The following is a 21,562-nucleotide window of genomic DNA, read 5'->3' as shown; positions in this document are numbered from 1 at the left end:
TATGTAGCCAAGGAAATAAGTTAAAGATTTACAACCTTTCCACCTGTTTCAGTCAGCACGAAATTCAGTTGTTGCAAGGTCATTACAGGCCTCACCCAGCTTTGCAGGGCAATGCTTATTTCTGTTTCTCAAAGACAATCGATCCTGTCTCAAATACCTCTGAAAAATCAAAGGGTCTTGGACGTGATTTTTGTTTTAAATCTGTTTATTAAGAAAAAGATTTCCTTTTACAAAGAAAAGATACAGAGGAAGGTAAATAAATGCAGCAGAATTCTTGTAACGACTGTACAACTGAATCTTAATGCCAGAAGCTGCAGAAAACCTAAATATAAAAAGCCACCTCCAAAATGAGACTGACAGAGCAAGAACAAGACAAAAATGAACAACACTGAACAATTGTGAAACACAAGTACGTAGAAGGACACAGCCAGTACACCACAAGTGGCCTCATGCCAAAGGGTATTCCTGTTTCAGTATTATGCCTTCAATGAGGAAATCAGATAAATGTAGTGCTTTACAGAATCCTGGAATCTGGTTTATCCTACAATTTATTTTGTAATTTCCCAACCTTTCAGAGCTGGAAAGCCCTTAAATTTTTGCAGAAAAAGAAGCAGATGAGATGGATATTTTGTTTTTCATGAAAGAAAAGCAATCTTAGATTCTCTTTTGTTGTCATGTCTGCCAATTATTAGATTATTTTCCCCAAGGATTAGCTGAAGGAAAGTAAGACAATGAGGAACACTGACTTCAAAGCTGTGAACTGAATACTCCTGCACTTCCACCTGTGATAGCCTTTGCTGAAGCTTGCCGAAGACCACAGAGATCTGCCGCATTGCCTTCAGGGCACCTTCCTGTAGAGCTGGGCAGATCCACCTACACTCCACTGATGGCACTGCTGGAACACCATCGGGAAATAAAATCATCTCACAAGCACATCTTGTGTGGATTAAAAATACACATGGGGAAAAGAATGAGCACAGACACTTGAATGGCAACAGAAGACAAAGATTTATTTTTACTGACTTTCAACTGGCGTTAAGACTGCTTGAGAGACATCCAGTAAATTGGTAAGACCACCGCAGATATGGCTACATATGCAGACTGTGTCTATCTCACTACCACACCCTCCCTTCATAAAGGCACTAACTATAAATAATAGGAAAACAGATAAAATGCCAGAAGAAAAAAGGACTGCTTGTATGAACATCTATGCTTATGTTTGATACATTCATGCTTTAAATGAACAATTTTAAAATTAATTTAAAAAGTCACCTTTATTTTGGCAATACAACTGATAAAATGGAACATGCAGAACACAGCTCAACAGAACTCAGTGCATAATTTTGTCAGAATGAAGTAGTTCTTTGTCACCCTTTGTGAGTTGGGAATACATTCTTATTACAAGGCAGAAAACCCCCACCCAAGCCAGACAACATCTGGCTTCTGTATGTGATGCATCTGCTCTTCCACATCTTCTCCAACATCTTTGGATAGCAGAATCTATGTCTGACCACAGGTGAAATTGTATGGTTATATTTTAACAGTCTTCATAGTGCAGCAAGGCAAGACAGAGCTGCCTGTATTCACTGTTCTATCTCCAGGCTATCCATTTTTAAGTCAGGGGGTTTAAAGCTAATCACTTCTTCATAGGTAAGTTCTGTAGAAAGGATATGAAGGAGAGAGAAGAATTAGGTGATAATCCTCCCCAAAAGAAAAATATTCCAGACAAACCAGTTCTATGGATATATGTGATTTGTATTTCCAGCCTTTTTAGAGGTGGGATCCAAAACTAGACTGAATTCACTAAGAATCCTTCTGTTAACCTCAGTTACCAATTAGACTCACAAATACTGTTATTGTACAACATGTCTTTCCCCTTCTGCAAATTACTAAAACACAGGCCCTGAAATGGAAACATTGATTGTGCTGTCAGATGACCTGCCAAAATGATGTAATAAAAGACAAAATGCAATGGGAAATGGAAGCTTTAAAAGCACCCAAACAGGTTGTAAAATGTACACTTTGAACTGCAGAAAATGTTCTTTATCATCTCCAGTCAATTGCCTTCAACATAAATCATTTGCAATGCTGTGCTAATGCCTTGGGATCTAGATTTTGCAGGCTTTTTTTGTTTTATTGTGACAACCTTAATTTTGAGGTCCTCTGAAAGAAGAAGTATTTTGCCACAGAAGCATGTAACAATTCTGTTTTCATCAAGAGCTTAGCTAGAACACATGGATTCTCTGCCATTTTATCCTGCTTTAGGAATAGCCCTTCATCTTTTCATGCTTGCAGTCATGTATTGGGTTTGCACCTTGCACAGTAATGGAGAGTGTCGCCAGCAGCTACCTCCTATGTAATTTCTCTACTTAGATACAGTATTTTAAGGACCAACTTCTGTTCATGCATAAATATATGGCTAACAGTGCATTACTCCAGGTTCTGTTTCCCAAACAGTGATGTTTAAATATCAAACTCATGCCTATTAGCTTGTTTATTAAACAGATTTAAGACAGCTGCTATAGCTGCAAATGGACCTAGCACTCTAAAAAGTATGTAAAAACTCTTGGGGCTGAAGCGTTGCTTATGCTCCGGTTGTGTTATGCTGTAGCCCTGTGCACGGTGACCAGCGCACTAGCTGCAGCGGAAGATTCCCTGAAAGAAATCCTGTGTGCAGAGCCCCTGAGGTGGAAGGATTCGCGAGGTGACTCTTTCAGTGACTGACTTGCAGCTATTAAGTAGCATCCGGTCACAGGCAGCCAGCAGGAGCTAGAGTGGTCCTGACTGAGCTCAGAGGAAGCCAGCAACCTCACAAATCGGACCCCTGCAATTGTACATTTATGAAGCTACTTATCTGGTTCTTGTGCCACCTACTCAGCAGAGAGTAGAGATGTTACACTGAGATATGTGCAGCTGCAGCAACAGCTAAAGAGACAGTGCACAGCATTCAACTCTGAATATCTTACTCCTGGCCTCTAAAATGTGAAATATTTTCTTACTGATTAAATGTGGCAGAAAGAAACCTACGAACTTGGGCTGCAAACCTCAGCAGTGTGCAGTGGAGGCCAGAGGAACTCTTAACTGCATCATGTGTAAGACAAAGTATCTGAAATCTCATTTCACTTTGGTGCTCAGTCCCCCTTGGGATCAAGTGCCACTGACTTTTAATTTGAACAAAAAAAAAAAGAGGAAAAATGGACATCTTGAGAAACTGGGTCATTATTTCATCAACAACACAAACATTTATGCAGATGGTCACCTTTCACATCATCTTACTTAAATGTGGCACATACTCTTCTTGAAAATAAAATGTGGCTTGAAGATAAGATATGGCCAGGAGGAAGAGCTGCACGTCCTGGGCCAGTATTGAGATTTTTGCTCGGGCCTTTTTCCCCCAGTATAAAGGAGGAATTTGATGTGTAGTTCCAGCTAGGGCAGTGCTGTAGAAAAATATGATACTGTCCTTCCTAGGGATTCACCTCCACATCCTCAGTTTGGTTCATGAAGTGTTAAGCTAAAATTGTTCCTGAAATAATTTCCGTGGAGTTTCGCCACAAACAGAAATCAGCTGCATGACTCGGAAATTGTTAAACTTTCCTGTTAAAGACTCAGTCAACTGAAAGAGCAGCAGAAAACAAATCACCCATTTGTAAGTACAGCAGCAAACTGAACATGCCTCTCAATAAACAAGATGTATGGGCGGTGCTGTATGCTGCCAGGTTTTGCAGAGGAGAGTGTGTGTAAGGAATAAGTGGAACCAGCCAATCCTTCTTCTTTGTACATACACAGTAAGCTTCAAGGAAACCCTTTTCAGGGCTCTAGGAGGTTGCTGTATTGTAGAGAGACCCACGACCTCGCTTTTATCTTTCTTTAAGATGTATTTGCTGTAGTCAGCCTGCTTGTCTGCCCTACAATGCCCAGGATAAAACATGGTACAAATGGAAGGGAGTAAGACATGGGAGGTCAGCATTTTTCATGAGAAACCTACCCACTATACTAACACATTTTTATCAAACCTTTCTGGAGTAAAAGCTACAGAATACACAACTAGAAACAGAAGAACATTTATTTTATAGAACACATATTTCATCTTAAGCCAATGAAAGGACTTTATTGATAAACACAAACTATCAGTTTTCTGGAACATTACTCTCCATTTAAACTGTCAAGTGAGGAATTTTTAGCATAATATGTCCTCATTAGACAATGATGAAATCGAACTGCACTTTTCAGGGCACTTGCAAATTTAACGTTTAGCCACCTTACTTCCGTGACACTGTAGTGCAATATGATCATGATGCAAGCACAGAATTAACTAATAAAAGAAGGTTGCTGCTGTATTTCTCAAGGATGGGTTTTGGGGTGACATTGCCAAGTAAAATCAACTCTTATCTCAAACAGGATCAATAGCATTGTTTATCTATTAATCCCAGCTACCTGGCTATCTAAAATATGATCAACAAAATACACATCTATGTGGAAAATAACAATTTCTGGTTCTCAGCAAAGCTTGACCAGAATCTCAAATAGTGCCACTTGCCCTAGGACACTTACTTCAGCTGAAGATCTGATAAAGAAACTAAAAGCAAGACAGCATATGTGGTGACCTGGTAATAACATCAGCTTTTAGTTATGCTTAAACCTGCTATGGGGACCCTAGTGAGGAGATGATAAAAGGTGGGAGAGAAAGGGAGGGAGCAAAATCCAGAAACACAACCCCTTCCCCCCTCTCCACTCCCACAAGCACACATGGATTTATCTTTTTTTACCCTGAGGTTTAAGAATTCAAATTGCTTTGGTTAGAAACAGAGCAAAACTGTTATTTAAGTAAAGTTTTGTTCTACTGCATGCATTAACTAATGTGTAATCCTGTTACCTTTCCATTCATCTACGTTTCGCTCCTTATTCTCTATTGACTCATCATACAGCTCAGCCTCGGGTTCATCGTCTGGATCATGATACTGTACAAAGTACGGATGGGCAAGTGCTTCTGAGGCAGTAATTCTCTTATCGCTGTCTAATATAAGCATCTTCTCAAGAAGATCTACAGCTAAGGGAAAAAGAGAAACATGGTTCAAAGCCAGAAGAGACCATCTGGAAATAAAAGAGAAGGCAACTGTGCACACACAATCTGTTCTCAGTCACCTGAAACACAGTTAACATTACCAGCAAACCCATAAAATTGAGGCAATGTAACAAGTAAGTTTTGAAGATGTTATACCATGAGTACAATTTTCAGAGGTGAAGGAAGCTTCTGGTTTGCTTGTGGTATGCACAAAGGTTCATTATAGTCTGTTTGATATCTGATTCAGCTCTTCAAACATCCAAAGCCTTCATTCTGAAAAGATCTCTGTGTACTTAAAGTTAGATATCCTGCATAGTGTATTATGTGCTTAACTTGATCCTGATCAGTGCAAACTGAAGTAACTTAAAACTGTGATTCTGAGATTACACCTTTAATAAGCTGCACCAATGAAATCAGATGGAAACCCCAAAGCAACTTTACAGGATCCATCATAAAGAAAATATGTTTGAAGTTCACAGTTGCAGAATAATAGAAATGAGAGAAATCTGTAAGGCCAAAATTTGGTTTATATGGAAAGTTCATATTTAGTACTTCAATATTATACAAAAATAATTTTTAGTGCTGTCATATAAGCACTGTCATGAATTTGCCTTAATATATAGTATGTGTAAAAACAATTGTGCAGGATCAGACCAAAAGCCTACCTCGTATCCTGTGTCCAACAATGGGTAATATATTCCTAGGAAATAATACTCAAAAGGGTCATTCAAACAGCTATACTTCCTGGTATATTCTTCTGTTCGTCAGCAATTCAGCTCATGGCCTTCCTGAGCCAGAATTGATGTCTCCAGTCTAGACTCCATGGTATTTTTATTTATTTCTGCTATATATAACTGGCTTTTGCTTTTCATCCACAGACTGGTTTTGTTTAGGAGGTTCCCGTAATCTCCACCAGAAACAAAAGACACAGGCTTTGTGAAGCGAAAACAGTCTTGGGGAAAAGGTTAAGCAATGCTCTTCTCACTGGCCTAATCATTACTATATGGGATCATATAGCAAAGAGAGGCTTGAGTTCTCATGTTAGTGAAAGATTTAGTCTATATCAGTCTTTCTTACCTAATGGATTGGCACCACGAAATACTGCTTTTAAATCCTGTTGAGGCATGTGTGGAAGAGATTCAATGTATTTTCTTGCCTAGGAAGAGATCGATATACAAGCCACATGCACAGATATTAGATTTTGCTCAGCAGTAACCATATCAACTCTAAAATAATAGATGTAATTTTTAGCATATTTCTTACACGGGAATCCTTGTTTACGTAAAACCATAATGTATGACTTTGTTTTAAACAGTCACTCCTGTATATTGCACAATAAGCAAGAGAGTTTTAAACAGGTATCTTTCACACTGTGTGTTTGTATATTTGTGTTAGCACTTATCTCTTCACCTGCCCTTACTGGCTTGCTGCAGTATAACCCCAGGGAACACATAAGGTTCCCTGTAAGGTTCATCCAGAAACTGCAACCTAGCTCATCTTTCAGTTACCCTCAGCAAAGTGATATAATCCAATCTGCACCCTTCTCTTTTCTCTCTCCTCTTTCGAACAGCAGCTTCACTAACCAAAGGACAAATCCTGACACTCCCAGGACACAGATCTTCAGATGTTTAACACAATTTATAGTGTGCTTTGTCACTGTGGTTGTGAAAGGCTCATCCAAACTCAGCTAGGAAAAGCCTACCCACATATCAGACCCACAAATGTCAGTGTGAAGCCTGACATTACACAAGCCATGAATCTCTGTGCTGAGGTAGATAGGTCAGCAAGAGGAAAGGTTGAATACTGGGATCAGACAGAACAGGGAATTCTGAAATGGAACAGTTAAAGAGGCAAATGGCTGTCCCCAAATCTGTAAAAATCCCAGCTAGTCTTTGAACAAAACTTAATCCTTTAAAAAACCCCCAGTGAAATGCAATCACCATTTAAACCCACATTAACATGAAAAACTGACAAAACAGCTCAGTAACTTGTGCTGAAACATCCCATGAGGTTCAGCTTATAGTTTTCAATTCTTTAATCCTCTACTATAACTGAAAATAGGCTTGGCATTACAGAAAACCCCTGACCTTGCTGTTACAAGAATGGAAAAAGTTGTCTGGGAAGGGAAGCTGCATTAAGAAATATCTAAACAATAAGACTAAAATAGGTGGTAAAGAACTAAAACAAAGGAATAGAATGCAGTCCCTTGCAAGAGGCAAATACCTCCAAACAAGGTATATATGTCCTTTGACACTGCTCCTCTAAGCAGGCAGCAGCAGCTGACCTAGCAGCACTCCCATTCATTAACTTGGTTTCTGTGTTCTCCCCACACTCTAAAGGTATAAATTAGCCCCAGTAAAACAGCTTTGGGATTCCTGTAGCTCACCAAAAGCAGATACAATCTCCAGTAAATATTTAAGCTGCTTAATCTCAATCAAAAAACTCAGAAACTGACTAGTGGTGGGTAAATCACACAGTTGTATGCACCACTCTGAACACATTACTGGAAAAAACAGGATCTTCTCCTGCCCCGGCCATTCCCAGGTGCTGCCTACCCACAGACTCTGGGGCTGTGTGTTGACCTGTGCTGGTGAGGTTTTGTTATGCTTGGACTTTCCAGACATAGTACCGCTCTGGTCCTCTGGTTGCTGGTCCCGATTATTTAATCCATTAGTCCATTCATTAGCAAGTTCAAAGGAAACCCACAATTATACACACAAGCTGAAAACCAGCCATTTGTATTAGTCTGAGCTGAATGCAGCAAGGTTTAAGAAAACAGCTTCAGGTGAGAAGGTATCAGTGTGCTTCTGTTTATCTGAATTTTTACACTGTGCCCATCACCGGCCTTTATCTATCAATACCACATCTCATTCCTCTGCTGGATATCCAGTTATTGCTTAAAGTGAATTCTGTAAGTGTAGCTTTAACAGAAAAACAAAGCGGAAAATGGTAATTTACCAGATTACTATTTTAGAGAGGTCATATGGAGAGTTAAAAATCACACCATTAACTATAGATGTTGTCATAAAAGTGGACCTCACAGGAGGTTCAAAGAAATGAATAAATACAAATCAAATTAGGGATCCAAATAAGTGCACTCATGAAGAACATAAACACATGTTATTTGATTCCAACATTCCTAAATATTCCTATTTAGATCTCTTACAGCAATGGAAGGCATAAAAGTTACAGAGACATCAGATTTAATAACAATATAATGCTCTGAGCTGAGAACAAATCTGATTTTTTTTTATTACAAGTATAGCAGCAAACTAAAAGTTCACCAGGACCAATTGCAAAACTCCTTCTAAACACTGAACACATGAGAACAAGTATCTAAAGTAATCCAGCTGAGAGTCGAGGCATTTGGATACCTCTAAAAAGAATGGGATTTTTTTTAATTGTGCCATTCTAGCAGTAATAAATAGAGATAATTTTAATGTTTGCTCATTTCCAAATCAGAGGATCTGTGTAACACCATCAGTGATACATGATGCCAACTAGAGAAAAGAACGCTAGAAAGCCAGATAACTGAACTCACATGTTCTGATGAGATCTTCTTCAGAAGTTCGGAACTGGGTGTGCCCACAACTTCCATTATTCTCTTTAGTTGATCAATATCTGCAGTATTTCAGGAAAATAAACAGCACATGGTCCCTCTGGCTTTAAACAGTTAATGAGCTTTCACGCAGATACTTGTTTAAAACTATTCAGTGAGACAATTCCATTGTAGTCCATGCAAGCGTGCCAATTTATACCTACTTAAGCCTAGTCCTGGAGTATCAAACTCTCTACTGCATCATATGAATCCTTCACGTGTGCCTGTACATGAGAAAGGTACATGCAATATATTGCCTTCCTGTTCTAGTTCCCAATTTAGCATATTCTTATGCTTAATTTTAATAGCACATGTATGTTTCAGATAACTGTTCTGAAGAACAGTCTGATACAATACAGCACATAGGGATAGGTTACTAATCTGAGGGCTGGCAAGTGGCAAATTCTCATCTGGTAGCTTTAAAAATCTGGTTTGTATCAGTGTCAAGATTAGAATTTTGAAAATAAGCATTTTCATTGCCCTAAATGACCTGTAAGATGTATTACACTCCCTAGAGACTCAAGGTTATATTACAGCTTTATTGAAATGGATGTAAACATATAATTGCAGACAATATTTTTAAACAGCAAAAAAAAATCTTACTTCTTGAAAACTAAATGCATGGATTTTTCCAAATACCACACATTGTGTAATCAGTCTGAAGCACAGTCATCCAGGTGATGAAAATCTGGACAATGCCTGTGGTTACTATACAGCCTAATGATGCTGAGCACAGTAGAAAGGCAAGCAGGGAGACCTGGTCTCTCAGCTCTCTTAACAGTTTTCCAGGTAATTATGATGCCATGTTGTTTAGCGCCAGGCAATGGCTTAGTTTTAACAGAAGTGATCACTTTTTGCAGGTTTTCAGAGTACTGAGAAACTACATTAGCTGATCAAAAAATACTGCCTTTACTCAGCTGCAGTTTTAAGGTTATCTCAGTAAGATACACACATGGAAGAAATCTGCTCTGTTGTAACTAGGTTATTATTCAAATACAGATACACAACAAAGAATAAATGTAACTCGTTGTTTAGAACATCTGTTACTGTGGGGTTTTTTCCTACCAGTGGGTCTCATATCCAGCTGTCATATACTTCAAACTGAAAGATTAGCAAAAACAGTTTACTTTTTCAGTTTGTTAGCTCAAAACCATTTCCACAGAAACACTGAAGTCATTAGAAAAAAAAAACAAAGAGTTAGAAAGTATTGTTATAGCTGCATTTGAAGTTTTGTGGCTAAGGATACAGTCGTTTCCTGGAAACAGGGCCTTCCCTTTCAATAGCTCTGCCATGATGCATCCGACTGACCAGATATCAACTGCCAAAAAATGGAGAGAGAAATGTGTATGATGAAGAGACTCTTAGACAGAGTTGCCTCTGGGTTTAAAACTATCACTATATCCAGCTGGAGCAAAATGTACATCTTCACAGTTTACCTGTCTGATTGTAGTGCATCCAATTTAACATGATTTCTGGAGCTCTGTACCATCTTGTTGCAACGTATCCAGTCATTTCATCATCAGTTTGTCGAGCTAAACCAAAGTCTAAAATCTACAGAATAAAAATACAGTAAAATGAACAATGATTTTAAAAATCCTTTTTCACTTTTATTACAGGTACTGACTTTCCTTGTTACTCATTTCTGAGTTTATCCATGGTCCCTTCCTATTGGTGAAGTAAACCAGCAGCACTCTGCAGAAGAGCTCATCTGCTCTCCCTGCTGCACTCTTGCAGCCTACGGGTCTGCATAAAGTTGCTTTCATTGCGATGAGCCTGGCCCTTTGTCCTCTAAGGCAAACTTCACATTTTGCCTCAAATTCAATTTTCCATTGACATTTATTTGCTAAAAATCAGCACTGCTGCTATAAAAAATGAAGCAAGAACAATGGGAATGTCTGTGTAAAATGGCAAGGGCCGCTGGCCATTTAAACATTTTAAGACCACATGAACTGATCACAGATTTGTAGAATTTCTCTAGGTGCCCTCTCATGCCTAATCATTTACCCAAATAATGCATCATTCCAGTGCTGCTAGGAAAGAAACATACATGCTGTGTAACAATGTAGATTTAAATCACATACCATCTGTTTTCGGCAGAACTCCCTCATCAAAAACACAAAGGAGCTCTGTTTAGGTACACATATTACTTACAGGGTTGGTAGCAAAATGTTTCTCTCAGTATGCTCTCCTTTGCTAAGTTTATATTCATGGGAAGTTATTATAATTATTTTTTTCCTGCTCATTTCTTTGCTTTCTGCTTTTTTATTAGTCTGCGTCCCACTAATTATGGAGCTAAAAGGTACCCATAACACTAAGACAGGCTGTTTGAAAGGGTACCATCTGAGCCTCAGTGCTGTTACGTCAGTCATCTGAGCTAGTTAGCATCTCTTCAGAAAGAAATGTGAATGAAGATCAGTGGCAACCTCCTGTGAAGAGATAAGCTGATGGCTAATCCTTTTCATTGGGAGTAAGAAAACTTTAAGACTATCATCCAAAATTCCTCAGTTATAATCCAATTTAAGGATATAAAAAGCCTAAAGAAAAATAAATAATGCATAAACATCTATAAAAGCATTATTTATTTCTTAAGAAAGCAAAAATAAAAGTATGAGGCAAACAAGACATGAAAATTGAAATACTGCCTTTATTTTTATAAGGGTTTCAGTAATATTTTTCTGTAATAGCTATGATAGCTGATCCCCCCTATCAACTGCATACATACACATTTTCCTTCTTCTTGCTTCTGTTTCCTTTTCATTTGTACACTATTTTTTCTATTAGAAAGTAATTTGGTATCAGAGGAAGTGAAGCTATAAATACAAATAAGGCAAAGAGCAGTGCAACAAATGCGAGGCAGGGAGGTGCACAGGTACCATAATAACATTAAAAAAAACCCCAAAATTGAAAGTGTCCTTCACTTACAGTATGAAAATACAGCACACATTTTAGAGTGCATGATCAGAACCAGATGACCCATAAAATTTCACAGATGCTGAACATACATGCATGAAGACATTAAAGGGATAATCATGAAAATTGCTGAGCATCTGCATATGCCACTAAACCAAACAGGAACTATAATTTCTCACTGCAGATCCAGATTACTGTGAGGACCAAACTGCACTGCTTTTAATTCACTACTGTGTTTTTTTGCTGATCTTGTAGTATTTGGAATCTTTTCTTGTATTTCAAACACTCCCTCACAGCTGGAATAAGGTGATTACATCATAGTCTCAGTTATAGGGATAAAGCTGTTTCTGGCTGTCATGGAGAAATGCTAAACTTCTCATTCTTAGGCTTAAGGGATTAGAAAGCTAAAGACATCTTTTCCTTCTCCAGAGTCCCAACCTTATTATATAATGCCATATCATGCAGCTACACAAAGTTATGTATTTATATACCTGTGTACATTAAACAGCATTTGAGAAGTGTGGATTACAGAATTTTTTTGGTTGAGGTTTTGCCTCAACTGGCAATACTGTTCTCTGTTTCCATATTGTTATTTAATTTAGCTTGTATATACTATGAATATAAAAATTAAAGCTGTTACAAGGCTTAATCTAAGCACAGCAGATACAGACACATATCGCAGGTCAAACTTTCAAGATATACTCAGTATTTACTCATGGGCCAAATTATTAGCCTATGTACCATCTGTGAGGAACTAGGGATGAAAATACTTGCATTCATACTAAATTAACATTTGGGAGAAAACATGTGCTCGTGGAAGTGGGTTTTCTTTGCCAAGGGAGCAAGAGCAGCAAACAGTTGAAATGAGAGTTTGTGTAACATTCTTCATTCTTCATTACAACATGATACCTACCCTCAATTCACAGTCTTCATTTACAGCTAGGTTACTGGGCTTCAGGTCCTGTGGCACAGCAGAAGGAGTTAGTCAAGTATGATTTTAACCTTTTAAAGTATATTATAACTATGTCTTAGTAACATGTTTGATGCACAGAGGGACACATTCCATTCATTCTTATCACAATGAGTGAACTCACCCGGTGGATGATTCCAGCTGAGTGAATATACTGTGAAACAAAGGGAATAAAAAGGTAAGATTTGAAGTAAGGGGTGAAGAAAACTGTAAGTCACTTTTCTTATCTTTTCACTTCTGACCCAGATTGGTTTATATACAGAGAAGACTCATGTCACTACATTTTCAGACCAAACAGGGTATGATGAACTTCAAAACCTCCTTGTTTTGTCTTATGCACAGCTAGACATTTCAAGAACAGTAACCATGAAGACTAGATTCTATCATAAAAAATAGCACTTGCAGTGATTCTTTTGTTGAAAGTTTCACACCAATTTGGAATTTGTTCCAGTCTTAGCTGGATGTCCATGTTGATCAGGCAGCAACTTAGTGAAGTCAGTGCCTGGGGAGCAGTATGGTTGACCTCTGGGTGATACTAAGTCACCTTAATACTTACTGTGAATGCTGATGTGGGTGATACTTGCACCCTGCAACAGGTTAGTGACCAAAATACGCACCTAAGCCACAGCATTACTTCAGGTCCACTTTAAAAGCAGGGACCCAAAGCAGTATTCCAGTGGCTATTCTGGTGTCCTCAACATAAAAAGGACATGGAACTGTTGGAACAAGTCCAGAGGAGGGCCACGAGGGTGATCAGGGGACTGCAGCACCTCCTGTATGAAGACAGGCTGAGAAAGTTGGGGCTGTTCAGGCTGGAGAAGAGAAGGCTGCGTGGAGACCTCATAGCAGCCTTCCAGTATCTGAAGGGGGCCTATAAGGATGCTGGGGAAGGACTCTGCATTAGGGACTGCAGTGATAGGAAAAGGGGTAATGGGTTAAAACTTAAACAGGGGAAGTTTAGACTGGATATAAGGAAGAAGTTCTTTATTTTAAGGGTGTTGAGGCACTGGAATGGGCTGCCCAGGGAGGTTGTTAATGCTCCATCCCTGGCAGTGTTCAAGGCCAGGTTGGACAGAGCCTTGAGTGACATGGTTGTGTGAGGTGTCCCTGCCCATGGTGGGGGGGATGGAACTAGATGATCTTAAGGTCCTTTCCAACCCCAACTATTCTATGATTCTATTTAGTGCCTTTGCTATTCTACATAAAATGTTAAAATTTAAAGACTGAGAAAAGCTTACTCTCTATCATTCACTTGTTAGGATTAACAGCAAATTTACCTATGACCTTACTGACCAGGGTCAGCAAGACCTTGAAAGCCTTCTTTTCTATTCTCTTGAGCTGAATTCACCTTTATTTAGGAGCAGGGATATCAACCTGGAAAACCCAAAGAAAACACCAGGGCATTCTTCTTGTTCCACACCTCTGCACTGTTTATCAGAAAAGCAGGGCCACCTCTGAGCACTCCTCATAACAGCCAAGAGCAGCTGAATGAAGATGAAACCAAACCATCACTTGCAACAGAAGGAGCTGTCTCCCTGCTCTGGTGAGATGATGACAACAGCTCCTCTTGGTGCCACAAGCAGTCCTCCACCAGCCAGTCAGAAGCCTGCCAACCCACGTAGCTCTACAGTAACCCTTCATCTGCTCAGACAGCTTCTGCAGGGAATGAAGCCCGTGCTCGGTACTGTTGAACATATCTACCAGCAAGTCCAAAACTTATTCAGGTATGCAAATACATGTTGTAATGACTATAGCATAGATGCAAGTGAGGAGTTATATATGATCAAATGTTCTTTGACTAATGAGAATTTCAATTCCAGAAGAGGTGAGCCACCATCAACCTCCCCCGTTGGAAATAAGAGACAGAAATTAACATTCACTTTGGAGCACAACTCTTGCTATTATTTAGCTCTGACATAACATAGACTTATATGCAAAAATTCCAAAGCTGGATAATTAACTCCAGAATCCATCTTCCTAATTAAGCTATTAACTTAAGTAAATGAGACAAAGCAATTAAGGGCTCAGTTCTGCAATTTTTATTCACTAAGATCTGAACTTCAATTGACAGAACCTTCATGCATGAATAAGAATTACTGTCTCAGGCACAAGGTGACTTGCTGAAAATCATGTAATAAGTATATTTCAGAGCCAGTATTTATCATGGCTTGCTTTCAAACATGTAGTTATTTTCCATGTTTAAAATATCAATTACTGTTAAGTTAGCTACTAAAGCAGCTGACCCATCTCTTGTCTTTTTGTTTATTCCTGTGAAAATCAACACTGGTCCAACAAAATGCTTATCACCTTGTAATGGAAAACTTTTTCTACATCTTCTGCTCTTTATAGACACTTATATTTAATGTCAGAAAAAACTACAACTATTTTCACTCTTGTGGAAGAAAATTTTGCAACAGTTTCATTGCCAGTTGCCTTTGTTATGTGACTGTATACATTTTAACTGATACGATTAAAGGAAACAATGAACTTCTGAGCAGCTTAAATCCTAGGTGATTGTGTGCAACACTGTACATTGCTAAGATACACTTCTCCTTCCAGAAATTTCTCAAAGAACCCAGCTAACTCTGTTATCTCTTCATCCATGTGATGCTCCTTACCAAAACGAGAGCTGTAGTTTTTCAAACTGGCTCATGTCTTTCAAAGCACAAACGTGAGTTACTTGCCATGTTGTTCTGTATCAAGTTCACATTCTTCAGAATGTTTTTGCACTGTCTTCTTGTGACAGGTGCAGTGTCTAAAACACACACCGCATGCTACACAACATGTTCACTTGAGACACTATATAGCAGAGTATTCTCCTCCAATAATAAAAGTCAGATCTAAAGTTAATGTTCAAGGAGAGTATTCACATGTATTATGCATGTAAACATTGGCAGGCTTGGGCTTTATTTCTGGTTAGAAAAATGATCTGATAATTTCTGCAATGATTGCTGTTATCTGCAACTTGTAAGACAAAAAAAAAAGGGTTTAAGTACTATCACTGCAACGAACCGGTCATTACTACAACACTTTGGCTGCCGACTAAAACTCTTGCATACAGCCATTTACCTTAAGACCTCGAAGTAACTGATAGATGAGAAACTGTATATGGTCATCTGTTAACTTCTGGCACTTCACAATGTTATTCAGGTCAGCACCCATTAAATTTGTCACAAGATACCTGTGAACATAAAACACAGAGCAGAAGAAAAAGAAATACACCTTATTTACAAATGGCAGAATCTAAATCCGAAAAGCAGCACATCTAGAGCAACTACATACACCCATGAAGGTTCCTTTTCCGTGTTCTACCAACACACCCCATAGTTTATGCCACTTGAATCAGCTAAGTCCTTCAACAATAGAATCACAGCTATGAGATTTAATATAACAAAAAAGAAAAATCATGACAGTACATTAAAAACTCGTATCTCTGTTTTCCCTGTGACACACTACAGCAGTTCAGTGAGGGAAGAATACATCATATTTTGACATGAATAGAAAGCCTCACCCAACATCAAACTGGGAGCCTGAGGCACTAAAACTACAGCACAGGCAGGGCCCTGGAATATCTGATGATGGAGATGAACATATAATTGCTTGAAATAAAGAGTGGCTTTTGTAACTTCCCTCTCAAGCCCTACTGTAAGCTTTATTTTTTGACAAATTTTGCAGAAATGCTGACTCTTTTCCAAAAGCAGGGCTAGGATACAAGTATGCATCTATCATACCCAGTTTCCATTTGTGTAATTTTGCCCGAGAGTCAAAGGTGTTTGGCACTAATTTCCATGGAGACAAAAATATATTAGTTACTATTTCTTTTTCTAACTTGTTTACTTAAGTGCTTATAAAGGATGTAAACCAAGAGGAACTCAGCATAAATTGTACATGTAACATGAAAATACACCTAGCCCTAGGTTAGTCAGAAATCTAGCCTAACTTTCCCTTGTCTCAGTTAACCAACAGATACTTTCCTGCATTCCTGAACTATCCCATCTAGCTGTGAAAAAATAATCTACAGCTAACACACAATTGAACTGAAAAAGTTTTAAGTTTACTGGCATTTATGCAGCATCAAATTACTTACCATATACCTATAATCTTATTAACTACCATTCAAGAAAGTACAAAAATGAGCCCCGTCCTCCTGCCTCCTCTTCTGTGGAAGAGTTGCAAATGGATTTCTTGGGGTTCTTCACCCAAAGCCATTTGCGGCTGCAAGTCCACTAGAACAGTTCATGCTTCCTTTTAAACAGCAGAGTGGTACTTACTAACTAGCCAGAATGACTTCACAATTTTACTTACACTTCATTAAAATTTTCTATTGATGTTGCAGGTGTAAAAACATCCAGCAATCCTATAACCTGAAAGAGAAGGGAACCAACAGTTTCTTTTTAGACATCTGTAAAGCAACATGGAATCAGTAATGACAGTGCTTGGCATTTTGGGGATGAAACTGACAAAAATATGACATTCTGTCATCTTGAAAACTTAGTACAACTGGTACAATAGGTGGTCTGTACAGGTATAGCCTCAGCTATCTGAATGACCAACAGAAAACTATATTAATTAGTATAAGTCATCACAACAAGACTAGACAGTCAGAAATAAAGGCAGGAAAAGTCATACCTCATTACAAAAAAGTTGACACATAGTTTATACACTTGTGTATTTAAAATTATGCACAGTTTCGTGGGGTTTCTCATTCTGTTGTTATTCAACTTTCTTAGCATCCTTTCTCCAGGTTACTTTTCAACCCACTTTATTTTATTAGGACTTAATTCATGAAGTTACTTTTAAGTGGATGGATACTCCCACAGAAATCAACTGTTTGCCACATAGAGTAGTACCGAATTATTTAGGGCCTGAAGTTCATCTAAATTGTTGTTCATCTAAATATTACACTGCTGGTTAATTTCAATGACAGTATCTGCCCTTAATTTCTCAAGAGGATCAAAATTCAGCAAAAGCAGGCTTGAGTTATTTTTTTCCTGGACTGGTATTTCAAGAGCATCCAGCAGCAGCAAGCAGAATATTACTTTATTAGGGAAGTTGGGATGACTTGTTTTGGTTTTCATCAGCTGCATCTTCAGGATATTTTTTACATAGAAAGGCAGCCTTTTACTGAAAGTCTCTAAAGAAGTCTCTAAAGTCCTGTGACTTCACATACGATGGCTTACGGTATCTTGGGTAGCTAGAGAATTGCATATACGTTTTAGTAAAGATTGTACCTAACTGAAATTAAGCCTATATTGCAAACTTTTGTCATGAAAGTCAGAAGGGAAAGAAGTCACTCTCCACTTACGTTCTCATGCTTCATGTGCTTAAGCAACCTAAGCTCCCTGTAGGTCCTCCGCGCATGAATAAGCGATTGAAAAGGTCTTGAAAGCTTTTTTACTGCCACCTTCTGTCTTGTTTTGGTATCATAAGCTGAGCTAGAAGAAGAAAAGAGAAAGTCCGCGTTGATGGCACGTTCTACTTCAAAGCTCTCGGCTGGAGAAACCTGTATTCTCTTGGGAGCTTTTTCCTTCCTTTGTCCATTTTCACGCTCCATACAGGGGCTGCCACCGGGAGAGCTAGCCAGCAGTAACTCCGAGTATTCAAAGACAGTGTCCTTGTTTTACACCTGGCAAATTACTAAAGCTTCTGATAATGTTCAGGACTCATCCCCAGGTAACCCAGCCCTATTAGTGCAGCTCCAGCCTCAACCTCCAAGCAAGGCTCGTAGGGAAGATGGGGATTCAAACTCTGAGCAAACTGAGGTCTTAATTAGAGGAACACTGCCATTGAGTCTAGCAATATTAATCACCTATGTGACCATTAGCTTGCTAGATGATAATGCCACACAACTGGTATCAAATTAGGATGCAGACATAGCCATTTCCTTGTGAAATGCTGGTAACAAGTGAACAGGGGTACGTCTCACACTCCAGCCCACACATCCTGCTGACACACAGCATGTTCTTTACTTCATGCAGATGGAGATGCCCTGCTGAAGAGGACACTAAATACAAACACCACCATTTGCACCAATGGGAAACCCACTGCTTTTTATGCATTAGACATGACAAGCACAACAAGCCACAAATAAGTGCTGCCTTTTCTGAAGGATAGGACCAGAAATGATCCCTGTATGTACTGCTTCATGACACTACAGTACAGCTATAAAAACAAACAAACAAAAAAAACCAGATTGCTACCTTCTGAGGAGAAGAAAAAAAAAGGCTTTAACTCATTACTCTTATCCATTAAGTTAAAATTGTGTTAAATTAAAATACCTCAAACTTCTCTATTTAAAGTATGGATAACTTTATCTGTGCTTGCTAAAGAGTATTAATAAGCTGAAAACCTTCAAACATCGCAGAACTTTCTTGGAGTTACAAACATGAAAATTAGGTAACTAAAAATGCATAGCATAGGATGACAACAGTCAATGGTCACATTGAAAGCTATTAGCTCCTTAAGAACAGTGTTTTAGACACTCCCGCAAACTGTGGAAGCAGACACCTGCTAGAGGCAGAAACCACTGATTGTGGCTGGAGCAGCTCCCACATTAATACAGAGCCGATAATTAGATCGAAGTATGTGGACTCCTACACATATTTGGTGCTCTGCTAAACTCATGAAGAGCCAAGTGAAGACCAAAGCCTCTTTATTTGTAAGCAGTTGGAGGATGAGGGGATATTTTTAATAAAAAGAACTAAGGATACAAGCAACAAATGGGCAGGAAGAACAGAGTGGCATCCAAAAGATGACTGTGATCCAGTTATCCTAGAATTCATCCAACCAATGCAGGGAAAAATCCAGCAATGCTTTTATTTCCTAAAAAAAAAAGAGTAAGATCAAGTAGATTTAATCAAGAAGTTTCTTGCAGGCACCATGGAAGGAGTGAGTCACCAATGAGATAAATGAAATAGGTAAGTAGATTACTTAGCTAGTTTCTTGCAAGCATCACAGAAGCAGATCCTCAGGGAAGTTTTAAAGGTGTACAGAGCTGTGGCTTTCCTGAGGACATCAGGAAGGGCATTCCCTGAGCAGAAGAAAGCAAGCATAGGAAGAAGACAGGTATCACTCTGAGGAGTGGGTGGAAGGGTATGATAGAGATACTTGTTCTGATAGTAGGGTAGGGACCCAGTTATTCCAGATGAGGACACTCTGTTGCTCAAATATGTGGAGCAGCTAAAGGAATGAACTGTGTGAGAAGAACTATCAACAGAGGTATCTTAAATTCCACAGGACTTGCCACAGGGGCAACATGAAAGTTGTGCAAGTAAATCTGAAGAAATAAAAAGGAAGACAACACTTCATGTTAATGTAACAAAGATTAGATATAATTGCCCTGTGTGTAATCCTGGCCAAAGCCACTGGAGAACTCCGCCAAGACTCACAAATACATACACCCTCTATATCCTTTCCAACTTTTTTTCCAGTAGAAAAGGAAATGTTTATTCCAGATAAATAAATAACATTGTAAAAACAGCAGGCTGTGCTTAAATCTCAGCTCTTCTGGAAATTTACAGGCTTTCCCACTCATGCGTGTACCAGTTAGTGAAATACTGTGTACATTATACAAGGCTAGTAGGAATTAAGTTTTAAATTGCGTTATCATGACAAACATCCTTCTCCTCCCAATTCTATGGTCAGATGTTGGTTTCAGTGGTTTAAAACCCACTAATCTTTAAGATAGATTGCTTTTTACCCTCCATATGACTCAAGGCTGCAAAGCTTTCAGATAGAACAAAGCACTATTTTTTTTAGGTTCAGTAATTCTTAGGACAGCAGCTTTTTAGATTCAGGATGGCAGCACATAAGGAAGCAGGGGGTGTGGGGGGATGGAATGAAGGAGAAAGAAAACAGATGGCAACTTGAGTCCTGGTACCTCCAATGGCAAATCATGAATTGAAGCTGCACAGGCTAGGGACTCACTTGGTCTAAACGAGTTCTCTGCAGTCAAGAATCTGTACCAAATGATAATCAGAGCTAATGCCTCCAGGCTCTTTCCTTGCCTAGTTTACCATCATCATAATTCAAGTTATTAATAGTGAAACATTAAAACATATAGATTTCAAACTGTTTGAACTCTCATTTGTCAGATTCAAGAATGATTTGCATCTCTGGTCTGCTGCTGCCTGTGATCACATTCTGCAAGCAGCAGGCTTTCCTTCCCATGAACACTTAACACCTCCTATTTTAAACTTGTTCTCCCCCTCTTGCTATTTTATCATCTAGGTTGTCCCCCAAATCCTTAATCATCCCCTGAGAAACCTGTTAGCAGGACAAGTTGTTTCCCTTTCTGTGTGTCTCTCCCAGGAATGGTTAGCTTCCAGACTTGTCTCTGGACAGGACACCTCTGGTCCCAGTCATGGTGAAAACAGGGATCCACCTGTGCTTGGCACCTGCAAATGCTTTCTTGGGGCCCTGTAACCAGCCTGATTAAAATGATTCCAAACAGCTTCCTAAGAAAAAAACCCAAAACAACAGAACAAACTCATGCTGTTAACTACTGTGATTTAATGGGGAAGAAAAGGGTGAGAGGTCCTCAACTTCCCTTACTCTGCATGATACTACACACACCTTCCCCACTTCTACATCAAGACTGCAGAAGACTTCTCCACCAGTCTCTTGATGCTTGCATCATCTCACAAACAACTGCAGGCAACTTACAGCACCTTTTTCTTTCACATGGTTAATTTCTACAGGCTGCAGCTCTGGCCAACCACACACATTTATGCTCACACCAGGAAACAAATCACCCTTCCAGTGGTTCAGCTGCTGTCACGTGAGTTTCTTTGAAGCTAGTTATTCTGAGGTGTCTTATCTCTGATTATGATGTTATCTTATGTAGCTGGACAGAATAGTACAATGGAGATAAACTCTGATACTTGCAAAGGGGTATCGTCTCTTATCTCTAATCTATTCTTTGCTGTATTTCATTTCTTGTAGGCCGTGAAAATAAGTGACTTTTTAACTGCATATTGTCAGTGAGCATTTCTGACACCGTCATTCAACAGTATGCTCA

The 21,562-nt window shown here is 39.0% G+C and overlaps 1 protein-coding gene across 1 annotated transcript in view; it reads right to left on the bottom strand.

The window, feature by feature from the left end:
- Positions 1-637: 637 nt before the first annotated feature.
- Positions 638-21,562, bottom strand: part of MAPK11 (mitogen-activated protein kinase 11) — a 31,349-nt gene continuing 10,424 nt past the window's right edge. The window contains exons 2-12 of the mRNA XM_034063276.1: positions 17,849-17,978; positions 16,849-16,907; positions 15,613-15,724; positions 12,668-12,697; positions 12,487-12,534; positions 10,100-10,214; positions 9,910-9,981; positions 8,607-8,686; positions 6,143-6,221; positions 4,877-5,050; positions 638-1,657 (exon numbers count right to left, since the gene is read on the bottom strand). Of these exons, the coding sequence (XP_033919167.1) occupies positions 1,584-1,657; positions 4,877-5,050; positions 6,143-6,221; positions 8,607-8,686; positions 9,910-9,981; positions 10,100-10,214; positions 12,487-12,534; positions 12,668-12,697; positions 15,613-15,724; positions 16,849-16,907; positions 17,849-17,978 (973 nt within the window). The 3' untranslated portion in view covers positions 638-1,583. The remainder of the gene's footprint in view (positions 1,658-4,876; positions 5,051-6,142; positions 6,222-8,606; positions 8,687-9,909; positions 9,982-10,099; positions 10,215-12,486; positions 12,535-12,667; positions 12,698-15,612; positions 15,725-16,848; positions 16,908-17,848; positions 17,979-21,562) is intronic.

The sequence above is a fragment of the Melopsittacus undulatus genome, chromosome 5 (assembly GCF_012275295.1).
Source record: "Melopsittacus undulatus isolate bMelUnd1 chromosome 5, bMelUnd1.mat.Z, whole genome shotgun sequence".
NCBI lineage: Eukaryota > Metazoa > Chordata > Aves > Psittaciformes > Psittaculidae > Melopsittacus > Melopsittacus undulatus.
The sequence above is the reverse complement of the archived record's forward strand: the minus strand, read 5'-3'. Positions and strand labels throughout refer to the sequence as shown.